Raw genomic sequence first — 15661 nt, 5'->3', positions numbered from 1 at the left:
TTAGAAATTAGAGAAAATTATAGGGAATTTTAAGAATTTTAAGAGAATTTTAAAGAAATTAAAAATTTTAAGAGACATGGAAATCTATGATCAAATACTTTTAAAAAATGAAGACCAACTCCTTTAATTGATCTATATAAAGAAATTTGTGTAAACAGGTTTAAATGTGATCACCAATGTTGTTTGACCCCAAACGTATGTACAGTAGAAGACAACATTAAACATGTCAGATTATTGATTTGTATTATCATAGGTAGGTATTCATTTATTTTGAAGGTGTTTACAATTGATATCGTCTATCTGAAAATGTATTTAATACTGTGAAGGGTGTTTTAATATTAATAATATTTGTGTTTCTCTTCATTATTTAAATTAAACTTATTTGTTAATTTATTTTGATTCACACTAAAGATTCACAAAATAGAAAAAACTTATAACAAAGCATGATCATTCTTACAGAAAAAAAGGCATAATGACTGAGTGACTATCAAAAATCTTTGATCCAGTCTGACAGAGCTGATGCAGACGCACACACATATACACTGTGTCGTACGCACATCCGGCTCTCAGAGAGAAAGAGAGTGAGAGAGGAAGCACATCAGAGCTGCGCGTCACATCTGATCTCTCCCACCTCACAGCTTAGTCATCCTGAATCATGCTTTCAACTGAGTCTCAGAAGAGAAATCAGAGAGTTTCTCACACACTGACAGAACGAGGTGTTGAGGTAAAACTCACCTGCTTGACGTTGTAACCCGTCTTGGCGCTGGTCTCGATAAACATCACACTCAGCTCTTTGGCCCTCTGCTCTCCCTCCTCAATCGTGATCTGCCTGTGAAAAGGTTGAAGATTTTTATTCATGAGTTTTCTTGTAGAATATCATTCATCTGTTGCTAAAATAACAATAAAATGAAAACGGATAGATGCTATTTTAATGCTGGTGTGGTTGCTGGACCAAAATATCCACTCTGATTATTAGTAAAGGTAATAAAAAAACACAACCATAAACAAAAACATGCTGGAGAGTCTATTTAGACTTTCTGCTTAAGTTTGCTGAACCAAGTGGATCTTGCAGGTTTAGATATAGCTACACCCTAAAAAAATCCCTATTTCTGTATTTTGTGATTCACAAGTGTTTTCCTTTTATTTACAATTGTGAATTGCATTATAGGATATTGATCCCTGTTGGGCATCACTGTGACGCTGTGGGTAGCACGATCGCCTCACAGCAAGAAGGTCGCTGGTTCGAGCCTGGGCTGGTTTAGTTGGCATTTCTGTGTGGAGTTTGCATATTCTCCCCGTGTTCACGTGGGTTTCCTCCGGGTGCTCCGGTCTTTGGCTAAATTGTCCGTAGTGCACGTGTGTGGATGAGTGTGTATGAATGTTTCCCAGTCATGGGTTGCAGGTGGAAGGGCATCCATTGCGTAAAACATATGCTGGATAAATGGCAGTTAATTTCGCTGTGGCGACCCCAGATTAATAAAGGGACTAAGCCGAAAAGAAAATGAATGAATGAATGACCAAAAATTCAACTCTTATTGACATTTTAGTCTTTGAAATAATAGAATGTATAAGAAATGATATAAAGAGAAATATTTCTGTAAAATGACAGAAATTCATTCATTAATTTTCTTGTTGGCTTAGTCCCATTATTAATCCGGGGTCGCCACAGCGGAATGAACCGCCAACTTATCCAGCACGTTTTTACACAGCAGATGCTCTTCCAACCGCAACCCATCTCTGGGAAATAAAATGACAGAACCGTTCTGGCAATTTATTACTTTTTTAGTACTATTACATACAATTTTAAAAGTTAAATTTATTTGAAGAAAGATCAAGGCCCCATAATGCAATTAAAAAACATAAATAAACAATAAAAACGGACATGAATCACAAAATACGGAAAACTGCTAATTTAAGAATTGTAGAAAGTGTAGTAAGTCTAGTATGAACCATGGTTTTGCTAGTTAGCATGTTGTTATTATAATTTGGCAAGAAAAAAATAAATATTTAGACTTATGGATAAGTTTAACTGATTGTCTCTCCATTAATTTGCACCAATTGACCCATGTTCTGCATGTTAAGACGACATAAGATGAATACAAAAACTCCAGGGTTGCATAAAATCAAGTGATTTTGAGATGAGGGATTCCAGAACATTCCCATCTGAACTAAAACTAAAGCTTCATTCACACTTGACTTGCAACAGCAAAGCAACAAAGTGAAAAAATAACAAGCGGCTGTTCATTTCAATGGAGAGTGAACGACTTCCGGCGACCTCTGTGTACTGCTTTATTCACACTAGCAGCTACTTTCTAGCTGCCTGTTGCTCTGGGTGGCGATCTGCTGCAAATGGAGGTCTGTGTAGGTCTACAGCACAGAGAATACAACCAGCCTCAGTGGGAGCTGAGAGAGGATCACATGAGCTCTACTGGTACTCCTATTGGCTGTCGCTCAAGAAAGTCACTCCTCATTTACATAAAGTTGAAAGATTCTCAACTTTGTCGCGCCACTTGACACATCCACCTGGTCGCAGGTCGCTCATGTAGACGGAGGTCACCAGAAGTCACTCTCTCTCCATCGAAATGAACAGTCGCTTGTCGACCATTGGCAACCAGGTAGACGTGTCAAGCGATGCGACAGTTTAGAATCCTTCAACTTTATGCAAGTGTTAAGCGACTTTCTTGAGCGACAGCCAATAGGAACACCAGTAGAGCTCACATGATCCTCCCTCAGCTCCAGCAGAGGCCAGTTGTATTCATTGTGCTGTAGACCTACACAGACAGAGCAGTAAGAATTATACAAATATAAAAAATGCAGCTTACACCAATGCCATTTTTGGATCCACTTTATAATAATGTTAACTTTTAGGTTATGCACTTTGAACCCTGGCTAATAAGCTAAAGTATGAGTGTCCAGCCATTGGTGCCATAAAGCAAGCTCATGCAGCACTGAATAAATGCAATTTGTGTATGTATTTGAAAACGTAACATTCTGTAGTAAATTTAGTGATTGTTTAAGGCCTTTTCATGCATTCAGTGATCATACAGTAGGCACCTTTCATCACTGACATGCAGTCAAAACAGTCTCTGTTGATGTGTATAAAGATTTTTCGTCCTCATGGACATTTTTGATGCTTCCACACTGTAGATGTTTGTCACATTTATAATATGTCCATGTCTTGAGGTCAGTCTGTCTGATGCAATTTTTCTATCAGCTATTTCAATGCATTTCATTGATTTAATTATGTTTTTATCAAAATGAGTAACTGTACAGAATAAATAAAAATAGTCATAATGTTTTTTTTAAGGAGACACAATTGGGAAGGTTTTACAAAGCTAAAAAATATGCTTATTCTAATCATACAGCATTTATAGCTCAGAAGATGGACTATAAAACAATTCTACCCGGAACTGAGCATCCATAATTAAAGCTTTGTCAGTGAGTTTTTCCTGTTTGGATTTGGATTTTGGAATGTCTTTTTTGTCCCTGAAGGGCAATTTGGTTTAAGTAGTTTTTCAAAGCTGAGAAACAGCCATTAAGACAAATGAGAATGACTGAAAGATACTTTCTCCAGACCTCTTCATCGGAGACACCAGCAAACATGCATTAAGCATACACAACACATTCTAGTGACCATCTAGACTGGTCTTCAATAATGGCAAAGACACATTACCACCACTACACATGAAGGCAAATAATCATTTGTAACCAGTAATCGCAAAACCACTATCACGGAACTGGCCAGCCTTGAGCGCAGCCCAGAGAGATTTATGAAAACAGCAATAATGGAAATGTGCTGTTTGATAAAGTGGTTAGCGGGTCACAGATTACGGGTGAAGTATTATCAGACAGCAGAGGCGCATAGACAACAGCATCAGTCACTGCCTCCCTCCCCTCATCTCTGCTAACTCCAATTAATTGATGTTGATACTGATTAATTGCACAAAGGGAAGGCCCATCAATTAAGCCTCATTTTTATGACACACTCGTAACAGTAATCCGTGTCTGTGACTGCATGTTTGTGAGCTGGCGGAGAGAAAAGAGCATCTGAAGAGAAGACTGGCTGATCTCAGAGCAGGGGATGTGAACAGGACAGGATGTATTTAAAGCACTGGGCTGTGTCTGATGGGACAGCGGTGATGTAACCAGCTGAATTCTTTTGTTCTCTCCACAGACTGGAGCTCAGAGAGATACAGGAGTTTACTTAACCCGTCAACTGCATTCTTGACTCACAGCTTTTCAGTATTCAGCTCATTCTCTGTCAATGGTGCCATTCGCACCACCATGACTTGCTGTCGATGTGTTTAATTTGGTAAGCAACTTAAATACATTATTTGAATTCTGTTTTGCCAATTAATTTTTTTGATAAATGTTTTTAATAACATATTTTATATTAACACCAGCTGATTTGCCTAACCCCATTGATCAACATATCTTAACTGGTTAAAATTAAAATCTATATGCTGTAGATAAGGGGTTCTCAAACTCTCTCTCTCAAAAAAAAAAAAAATGAATGGTGTGTTAAGGCAAGTTGGAGGTAAAATCTGAGTTTGACAACCCCTGCTGTAGATGATAGAGAAACTAAAAACATTATTTTTTGTCTGTCTCTTTATTTATTTAATGCTTGAGCCATGTTCAGAGTAAATGGCAAAAAAAAAGTTAAGTCAGTTTATTTCTCTTTAAAAATAATTAAAGATAAATATTTAAAAAATATTATATATATTTTTTTAAAGGGAATTAAAACATTTACATCAAGTAAATATGATTTCTGTTAATTTGCAATCTGAAAATATAATCAGTTTCAACAAGAATGTTAAGCACCACAATTTTGCTCAGAATAATTCTGAAAAACCAGGTGAAACTGAAGACTGAAGTAATGATGAGAAATTTAATTTTACCATCACAGGAATTAACCAAAGTACATTGTAAAGTTTGTACAATTCATTAAAACAAAAAAAAATTTTGAAAAAAAAATGTAATATTTCCCAATATTACTGTTGTATTGCAGTTGTGATCAAACTTGATAAGCAGAAGACAATTTCACAAATATGTCGTTTTTATTGACTTATTTTATTATTCAGTTATACTTATATTGAGTTTTAATGATTATGTAACTGCACATAAACAAAATGATTAAACAGACATTCTAACAATTTGTTTAAAAAATATTTGTTATCTCTGTAAATGTATTTATTTATTTATTTATTTTTTCATTTTTTTTTTATATTCCAACTATGCAAGATTCGAACAATTTTACATTTTGTGTTAACTACCTTAAAGGGATAGTTTACCTAAAAATGACCATAAACCAGTAACCATTTTTTCTTTTGTGTTCAAAACTGTTTAGGAAACAGTCAAGGGTAAGTAAACCGGCAGAATTTTCATTTTTTAAGAGACTGTCCCTTTAAGTAATTAATATGATCACACACACTCACCAGTCACGATATTGGGTACATCTGTCCGACTGCTTGTTAACGCAAATTTCTAATCAGCCAACCATATGGCTGCAACTCAATGCATTTATGTATGTAGACATGGTCAAGATGATCTGCTGCAGTTCAAACTGAGCATCAGAATGAGAAAGAAAGCTGATTTAAGTAACTTTGAATGTGGCATGGTTGTTGGTGCCAGATGTGCTGGTCTGAGTACTTTAGAAATTGCTGATCTACTGGGATTTTCCTGCACAACCATCTCTAGAGTTTGAAGAGAATGGTCCGAAAAATAGAAAATATCCAGTTCTGTGGGTGCAAATGCCTTGTTGATGCCACAGGTCAGACAAGAATGGCCAGACTGGTTCAAGCTCATGAAAAGGCAACAGTAACTCAAATAACCACTCATTACAACAGAGGTGTGCATAAGAGCATGTCTGAACACACAACACGTCCAACCTTGAGGCAGATGGGCTATAGAAGCAGAAGACCACACCAGGTGCTTCTCCTGTCAGCTAATAACAGGAAACTGAGGCTACAATTCACAAGGGCTCACCAAAATTGGACAATAGATGATTGGAAAAACATTGCCTGGACTGATGAGTCTCGATTTCTGCTGCGACATGCAGATGGTAGGGTCAGAATTTGGCATCAACAACATGAAAGCATGGATCCATCCTGCCTTGTATCAACGGTTTAGGCTGGTGCAGGTGGTTTTTTGGTACATTTTGGGCCCATTAGTACTAATTGAGCATCATGTCAACGCCACAGCCTACCTGAGTATTGTTGCTGACCATGTCCATTCCTTTATGACCACAGTATACCCATCTTCTGATGGCTACTTCCAGCAGGATAACACGTCACAAAGCACAAATCATCTCAGACTGGTTTCTTGAACATGACAATGAGTTCACTGTGCTCAAATGGTCTTTACACTCACCAGAGCTCTATCCAACAGAACACCTTTGGGATGTGGTGGAGCAGGAGATACGCATGGATACTAGTAAGGTGTACCTAATAAAGTGGCTGGTGAGTGTATATTACCACTAATTGCGAGGGAAGTTTTCACAACTAAAATTCCTAAATGAGATGTTTCTAAACTTTGCCTATTTATTCACAAAGTAAGTGTCAGTATGCATTGTGCATCTATGCCTTTGCTTTTTAATTTCTTAAAGCAACTCCATTTACAGCACTGGTTTGATCAATCAAGATATGCCACAGTTAAATTTTTCTTCTTCCATCTCAGAGTCAGTTTTTCAAGTTCAGGTTCATGCATGGCAGAACTACGAAGGCACTATTTATTTATTTTTTTTCCAAAGCTGCAGCGACAATTAAAGAACTTGACTGATATGAACATCATATATGGTTTGATGTAGGGCTGCACGATATTGGAAAAAATTGACATTGCGATATTTTTTTCCCCTGCGATATATATTGCGATATTTTATATATATATATATATATATATATATATATATATATATATATATATATATATATATATATATATATATATATATATATATTTACTTAAAACTAGGGCTGTGACGGTCACCATGACAACCGCGTCACCGCGGTGGTCATTGCCACCTCGGTTGTCCATTGCCACCGGCCGTATACGTGAAGTCACGCACTTTAAAACACAAATTACTGTTATGTTGCCAAGTATTACATATCTGTTAGAATATAACATTAGGCGCGATTCAGCAAGTTCAAGTTCAACCATGAATCTTGTTAGAAAACGAACTCTTACATCTGGGAACATTTTGGATTCGTGCCGAACTAGAAAGGTGAACGAATCAATTTGGATTAAGCTTTTTGTATGGGGGTTTTAAGTAAAGTGTGTTTTAATATTCACTGCTGAGTGCTGAGAGTCCAAACACTGAGGAGCAAATCCATCGATACGCAGATCCACGGGTCCCGAACCATGCAAGCTAGTGGCGATTGACGGCGAGGGAAAAAAAGCCATGTAGGCTTAATCAACTCCTGTCTTCTAAACGCAGAAGCCCAGCTCAGCCAGGCATGGCAGAGGCATTTGCAAAAATGGCCAGATACAAAAGAGAAAGTGATAAATGGAAGACATTGACGAGAAATTGAGCATAGGCTATTTGGTAACTACTTAAGAACGCGCCGCTCCGCGTTGCGAGAAATGCGGGCGGCGGAACAGAAGGAGAAGCCCTCTCTCGCATGGTTGTGAAAAAGTAACCTGTCTGTGCTTTATCGCTACAAGCACACCGTCTGACAGTGTATTGCTGGAAACATTATAACTCCATTCTATCGCGGATATACAGTTTCAAGCAGTTAAAGTAATGTAATATTTAACTACAATATTTATAAACAGTTTTGTGTTGTTTTATTAACGAAAGTTCAAAAATAAACATGCACGTTTATACGGATGTTTTATTTATTAATATTAAATTCGGTTATTCCTTAATTTTTACATAAAAGGTAAATTAACTTAAGTAGGCTACATTATTTGTTGATGTACGAGATCGAGGAACATTTGCCAGTAAATAATGTTCGCACCACTTAAAAAACAAAACAAATGAATAACTTGCGAAAAGGATGCAATAAAAAATGCAAGCGCTTAATCATTCTTCACAATCGGATTCGTACGTGCAATAAGCCGAGGCTATATTGCGCCGACAAGAACAAGCCCTAAAACTAAGTCTAGAGAGAGAACTAATACTAGTTAATATTAATGATTATAAACACGAACTGCGTTGTATGATAAACGCATCACAATGATGTCGTGATCTTTGCTGAAGAACTGATATGTTATCGCCGTCTCCCCAGCCAGGTTTTCATCTGCTTTTTTCCCCTTCTTCTGGATACAAACAATAAAGTATCAGCGCCAGACCAGTGGTTTAAATTATATTTTACTCTCCTGATTTCTTTTCTTTTCATTAAAAAACAATTAAATGTTTAAAGTTTTGTATTGCATAGCCTATATATTTTTAAAGATTATCATTCAGCCTACCTGCAGCGCATGAGGTTGTGTGCTGGGCAAATCCCCTTTACTCATGCTACCCATTTCATTTATGACACTGTAAACTTGACTTGGCAGGCTGATCATCTTTAAACTCAAAAGGTGTTTTTAACTTGAGACTGCATGCTTCTGCATAATGTGATGTTTCTTATTACAACTGTTAGCGGTGTCAAAATGAAAGCAAACATTAAAAAGGGTTTTGTTTTATCAATTGTATAGTTTAGTTTTAATAATAGCTAATGTATATAATAAATTATAATATCGATTATTGTGTAGACTACAGTGTTCAACAAAACAATTTTATTAGATTACTCTAATAGACCAAATCCCTAACTGAAAAACGAATGTGAAAATGACAGGCAGTTGCGTCTTTGCTAAAATTAATTTAACGACAAATTTCTTTTGCCTTTTTCCCCTTTAGAGATCAAAAGAGATGTATTTAAAGAATTATTTCACTAAAACATGAATTGAATGCCCAGTTCTTTCCCGTGTGAGTTTAGTGCGCCTCCGCCGCGTCTGCGTTTTTAAGGTTAGGTGCACCCTGACCTGACGCGGGACCAGATCTCTGTATTGCTTTAATTTCTCAATTTTCATAACTGCATTGCATTTTCATATGGTAAAATATCAAAATTTATGCTCTGAAAGTAGTAGGAATGACGGGAGTGTTAGTAATTAATAACAGAAAGAACTTTCACTTTTGAGTGAACTTCTGTCACGTGTTATTTTAGTATGATAAAATAAACAAAAATAGTAATGCAGAAAAGTATTTTTCGCTCTGCCAAGCCTTCTCTGTTGCTGTATAGAGAAGCAGCCTGCTCAGTCTCCTTACCCCGGCCCCACCCCGCCCACCGACTCCTGAACGTCTCACTCACTAACTCACTCATTCACGCGGGCATGCACTGCGGTCTCATGAGGAAACGCAGCTTTTTGATATAATGTTTTTCTTGTTCCCAAATACAAATAATTTATCAAGTATTGTTTGACATAAGTATTCGTAAAAACACTCTATTCCTGCTTTTCCGAATACCGTATTCCGGTTCGGCTCCACCCATAATATATATAATTTATTATTATTATTATTTTTTTGCATCGCACCCTCCTGCGATGTGACTATCGCGGATGCGCACATCGCGATTTCGATGCTGAAACGATATATCGTGCAGCCCTAGTTTGATGTGGTTTTGTTTCATGATCAAAGTCCTCCCCAAACAGAGCAGATATGTTTTCGTGCCTCTTTCTTGTCTATTAAAGGGCGCGCTTTAAACAGCTTCTCACTTTAAAGTTCAAACCCTCAGGGAAAGCAAAGGGTGACAGCAGAAAAACTGATGAAACATATCAGACACCGTTATTCTTCACATCTAAATAAAATAAGTAACTTCAGAAAAACCAAAAGAACTCTAAACCTGACCGTAAAGTCCATCTCCGGCTAATGAATGTGCATTCGATGTCCCACGGTAGCCCCAAGTGAAATATTTTGATATTCATGTCACAAAAAAAGAAAGATGGGATTGCAGGATGGGGTAGCACAACATATAAATGTTGATGGAGCAGAATGTCTTGTCAGCCTAAATTTCCTTGTGCATCTTCCAGCCATAAATGTTTTATCTGCCACTATCTTAAGCTCACAAAAACAGCACACATAGCTTTATCAAGATTGTGTCGCTGGGTTCATATTAGTCTTTTTTTCATTGAGTTGTTGGAATTTTGAAACAATTTCAAGCTATTACAGATATTCTATTACTCACTTAATGAAATGGTGACAGGTTGGTAAATACTGGTCATTCTTTTGAGTTTAAAAACAGGTATTTGACTGATTAGAGTATGTGTATTTGGTGTGCTGTCCGGAGTTCTCTGCAGTAACTTGTGTTATTCACCTTGTAAGGAGCAGTAGAGAGATGAGGATCTGACCAAATTGTGTAGCTCGAACTCAGAATGCTCCCCAGCTCTGATTTAAGTAGGGATTGGAGTTAAAGGTGTAGCACAGAGTTTGGCGAAGAGATGGATTTGGTCTTATGCTGATTGGATAATAGAATAATTGTCAATAATGAATTTGTTTTGTCAAAACATCTGCGCATGCTCCTCATGAAATTTGTTTATAAAACACCACATTTTAAAGGGATACACTACCTGACAAAAGTCTGTTGACCAATCCCAGTTGTACAAGCAGCAAATAATAATTTGACTTCTTGTTGGAAAAATCATTTGGAAAAATGGCAGAAGCTAGATTGCATCCCAATCTTCACAAATACTGCAGAAGAATTATAGGAACCCGCATGGACCAAAGATTTGGTAGAGGAAAAATCATGGTTTGGAGTTACATTCAGTTTGGGGATGTGAAAGAGATCTGTAGAGAGAATGGCAACATTAACAACCTGAGGTATCAAGACATTTGTGCTGCCCATTACATTACAAACCACAGGAGTGTCACGGTTGCAGGTTTGTGCGCTTCTCCGGATTGTATGTTTGATCACGTGGGTTTGTTTTGTTTTGGTTGTCCATGTGGATTTGTTAGGCTCACATGTTATGACGACACTCAGTTGGTCTGATTAGTTCGCCAGCTGAGGCTCATCATGGTGCCTATATCTGGGCGAAGCTTTTGTGTGTCTGTGTCAGTTCGTTACTATCACTCATGTTTGTGCTGTCTGTGCTCAGGCCCTGAGGAGTTATCTGGATCTGGTTTCCCCGTTGTGTTCCTGCCCTGTGTTCTGCGTCCTTCTAGCCTGGCACTATTTGTTTTATTGTCAGATACAATAAATTTTGTTCACTTGCATTTGGATCCTCTCTGACTCTCATTTGAAACGTAACAAGGAGAGGGCAAATTCTTCAGCAGGACAGCGCTCCTTCTCATACTTCAGCCTCCACATCCTGAAAGTAAAGGTCAAGGTGCTCCAGGATTGGCCAGCCCAGTCATCAGACATGAACATTATTGAGCATGTCTGGGGTAAAATGAAAGAGGCGGCACTGATGATGAATCGAAAGAATATTGATAAACTCTGGTAGTCCTGCAAGAATACTTTCGTTGCCATGTCAGATGAATTTAAGTTATTTGAGTCATTGCATGAGTCCTCCACACTCATAGGGGTCATACACAAGATTAAATCTTTTTCCACTGCACCATGACTTTATATTTTATACTGTACATTATTTATGTTAATTGACAAGTCTTTTACTGTCCTAATAAAATAGTTAAAAATCAAGGCATGATCATATTTTATATTGTTAAAATAAGCACAATCTAGAGGCCTTTGCCTTTCATATAAGCCACTAGTGAAACCAAATGATCAACTAGAAGACTTATGTCAGGTAGTGTAGTCAACCCAAAACAGGAAATACTGTAATCTTTACTCTCCCTTCTTGTGTTAAACAAAAAAAAAAAAAAAAAAAAAGATATTTTGAAAAACACTGAAAATCAGTCACCATTGACTTCCATAGTATTTGTTTATCCTACTATGGATGTTAGTGACTACCGATTTTCAGCTTTCTTCAAAATATCTTATATCGTGTTCAGCAGGATAAAGAAACTCATAAAGGTTTGGAACCACTTGAGGATGAGTAAATAGTAGGTATATTTTTATTTTTGGGCGATCTATAGCTTTAATCTTGAAATAATTGATTAAAGTGTTGAGGGCTGTCTGAAAATCTGTGATTTTTTCCTACCATCTTTTCTTTTTTTGTCATGTAAATGGTAAATTGATTATGTTTGACACTTTTGATTGATGCAGACAATAGTTTGGGTGAAATGTGTCTTTTTTCTTGATTTTGGCTGAAGGGAAGGTAATCTCAGCTGACATGAGGTTTCTGGAAGAGTGAAGTGCCATCTGTTCCTGAGAGAGAACAAACATCCTCTGGACAGAAACTCACGCATTACACCCACACTGACTTTAAATATGATATTCTAATAATATTACACTGTAAGAGAATTTGCAGCAAAAATAGTCTCGAGCATTTTTAGATGTACATACATATACTGTACACTGCAGTTGGAAAATTACAGAGGACGGTGGCAAAATACCACAAAAATGATTTAAAAAAGTTTTTTTTTCTAATCATTAGTGTTGCATAGAACAAAAAAAAAAAGCCTTGCAGGTTAATATCGTAGTACTGTATTTAAAAGAATAAATCAGCCGGCAATGCTGCATTAAGGTAAGTAAAATGTAAGTAAAGATCTAATTTAGTTACACAGTTTTTAAATTGTAGTATTTAATCACCGGCCACTTTATTAGGTACAACTGCTCGTTAATGCAAATTTATAATCAGCCAATCACATGGCAGCAACTCTTCAGTCTCAATTTCTGCTGCGACATTCAGTTGGTAGGGTCAGAATTGGCATCAACAACATGAAAGCATGGATCCATTATCCATCCTGCCTTGTGTCATTGGTTCAGGCTGGTGGTTGTGGTGTAATGGTGTAGGGGATATTTTCCTGGCACACTTTGGGCCTTTTAGTACCAATTGAGCATTGTGTCACATAGGCCACAGAGTATTTTTGCTGACCATGTCCATCCCTTTATGATCACAGTGTACCCATCTTCTGATGGCTACTTCCAGCAGGATAACATGCCATGTCATAAGCGCAAATCTAAGTGCAAAAAAAGACTGGTTTCTTGAACATGACAATGAGCTCACTGTACTCAAATGGCCTCGACAGTCACCAGAACTCAAACTCAATCTGATTGAGCACCTTTGGGATGTTGGAGCCTCGCATCAAGGATGTGCAGTCGGACAAATCTGCAGCAACTGCATGATGCTATCATGTTATTATAGACCAAAATCTCTAAGGAATATTTCCAGTACCTTGTTGAAACTATGCCACAAGGGATTAAAGCAGTTCTGAAGGCAAAGGGGGGTCCAACCCGGTACTAGTAAGGTGTACCTAAAAAAGTAGCCGGTGAGTGTATTTTTAAATATTTTTTTATTTTCTGCATTATTACTCTAGATTTCAGTGTCACATGACCATTTACTAATCTTTATAATGTTCTGCTTAAGAAACTTTACTTTATGTTTATCGGAGTATAATAAATAAATTAATTATTAAATAAATGAAGCAGGATAAAGCAATATCACAGATTTCCCTACATAAAATGTCTACAGAATCTTTTTTCATTTAAACTCTGTGTAGGGAAAAAAAAGTCTTACAGGTTTATCCTGAGAGGCAAAGTAGTTTCTGGATGATCAGTTCTTTTAAAATGCTAGAAAGTGCCTCTTAAATGGCCAGAAATGGTCTGTGCTAGAGAGCAGAAAGAACCACTGTTATTACTGTAGATTGGACAATTGCTTCTTGTAAAAAGACTCCAGGCAAGATTGCATTTTGATGTTAAACATATAAAATAATATTAAAAGTTTCTGGTATGTGCCCTTTGAACCACATTAGCACATCAATGTTATTCTTGACAAGCAATGATGTGTCCCACAAGCCATACTAAACTCAATTTGGAGAACAAAATGTCCAGAGATACAGTAATGTAGGTAAGATGTTGGGTCTGTGCTCTTTCCTACAGCAGTGGTGTCTCGTGCTAAAACAGAACTAACTGACTCCATTATCAGCCTGTTACTGTGTTACTGCACCCACCTCCAACCACCACATGCCATCACAGTTGTCGTGGAAACAAACCCTGCATGGCACTCATATTTGAACAGGTTACACTAGAAAGATTTCAGCCCTAATTGTGTGTGCAGCATTGATCTCCGTTGTGACTTATTACAAATAGAGTATATAACTTTTATGAGTGATGTTGACCTCATAACAGGGCTCAGAATTGTGATTAATTTGGTAAAATTGTGGTCCTAAAAGAATAGAATAAACAAAAATCATATACTATTGTTATAATTACATTTTCCTTTATGTTTTTTAATTAGTGGATGCTTCAAACCAAAACACCAGCTTACCCGATTAGTTATATCAAAACTTGATTTTAATAAAACTGCAGTCATTAATCAACTATTTAGAAAACAATAATAACAACCAGGGATGGGCAACATTCAGAACTTATTATAGATCTAATTTTTTCCAGATAAATTTTTTCAACCGTGTGTGCAGTCACGTGACCCTTTCTTTGCTGAGGCTGATTTATACTTATTATATTATGTTTTTATACTTATTATATTATTCTGATAGTAAACTTCTGCCAAGCACACACATGCGGTCCAGTGCAGCCTTCGATGTGTAGCTCAAGCTTTTTGATTGGTCAGTTTGGTAGTGGTGACAAGGGTGGGTGGCGCAGAGAGACGTGTTTTAGGCAATGTGTGTTTTTATTTCAGTTGTCAGCATTGATATTCATTAAATAATCATAGATAGTAGATAGTGTGTGCTTCCTTCAATCATTTTAAAATCAAGTAATGTACACTACATTCAAAAATTTTCTTGTAATATGTGAGTATATTTTCTGTACAAGACTTGTCAGTGAACTATGAGGGCAAAAACATAAAATCCTCCTTCATTAATTGCAATTGAGTTAAAAATTTTAATTAATCAAGATTGGGATTTTAGGCCAAATCGCCAAGCCCTATTAACAACAAGAGGAAAAGTGACACTTAATTTAAGTGGCAGCAGGTTTTATGATAAAAACACAACCAGAGGTAAGTCAAAAGTAACACAGTGCAAAATATAAAGCAGTCTAATGTGTTAAATGGCAATTTATGTATTCCATTAGTTGCCTAAAGCTTTGTTTTATAGGTGCATTTGATAATCAAGCTTTTCTCAACTGCAACTATCCCATTGTAAATCAGAGAGAACCATGTTGTGCTGCATTGGAGCAAAATGCTGTCCAATCATCCTTGAAAACTAAAATTTTCTTGGTCACCTATTCTTTTCTGGAGACCTACATCGTCACTCACAAATGCTCACTGCGGTGAAGAATATTATCCAATTATGGAAAACATCATATGCTGACTGTTGACTAGAGTCTGGAATTTGAGAAGTCCTGGAAGTAAACATAACATAGCTGCCATTTGTTCGGGCTGGGGTGGGACACATAACCAACCAGTGATGATGATTTGTGTGTCTGAATGCGGTGTGAGCAAGAACGTGATGATTGGCTTAAGCCATCTTTCCACTGCACACAACATTTGTACACGAATGTCGGAATACGCCCCCTTGTGCCAGTAGCACATTATTTACAGTTCTGACATGCACCATGGAAGATAGTGATGCGCGGATAGCGGTTATATCCACGAGCGCTGCGGAAACTCCATGGGTCATTATGATTAATTGTGGGTCAGTTGCGGGTGGATGTAATGTGACATG

The 15661-nt window shown here is 37.1% G+C and overlaps 1 protein-coding gene and 1 long non-coding RNA gene across 4 annotated transcripts in view; one reads left to right on the top strand and one right to left on the bottom strand.

Moving 5' to 3' along the window:
* The window catches only part of rab6ba (RAB6B, member RAS oncogene family a), a 213692-nt gene that overhangs the window by 34585 nt on the left and 163446 nt on the right, over positions 1-15661 (bottom strand). For all 3 annotated transcript variants that reach the window (XM_087255667.1, NM_001034179.1, XM_087255670.1), the window contains 1 exon segment: positions 736-829. In XM_087255667.1, coding sequence (XP_087111793.1) covers positions 736-829 — 94 coding nt within the window.
* LOC147836369 (uncharacterized) lies at positions 5224-13972 on the top strand. The gene is made up of 3 exons (XR_015493730.1): positions 5224-5939; positions 6034-6794; positions 9588-13972. It is a non-coding gene; the product is annotated as an uncharacterized LOC147836369 (long non-coding RNA).

Source organism: Danio rerio, chromosome 6, assembly GCF_052040795.2.
Source record: "Danio rerio strain M-AB ecotype USA chromosome 6, GRCz13ab, whole genome shotgun sequence".
Taxonomy (NCBI): domain Eukaryota; kingdom Metazoa; phylum Chordata; class Actinopteri; order Cypriniformes; family Danionidae; genus Danio; species Danio rerio.
This window is presented reverse-complemented; position numbering and strand designations above follow the sequence as displayed.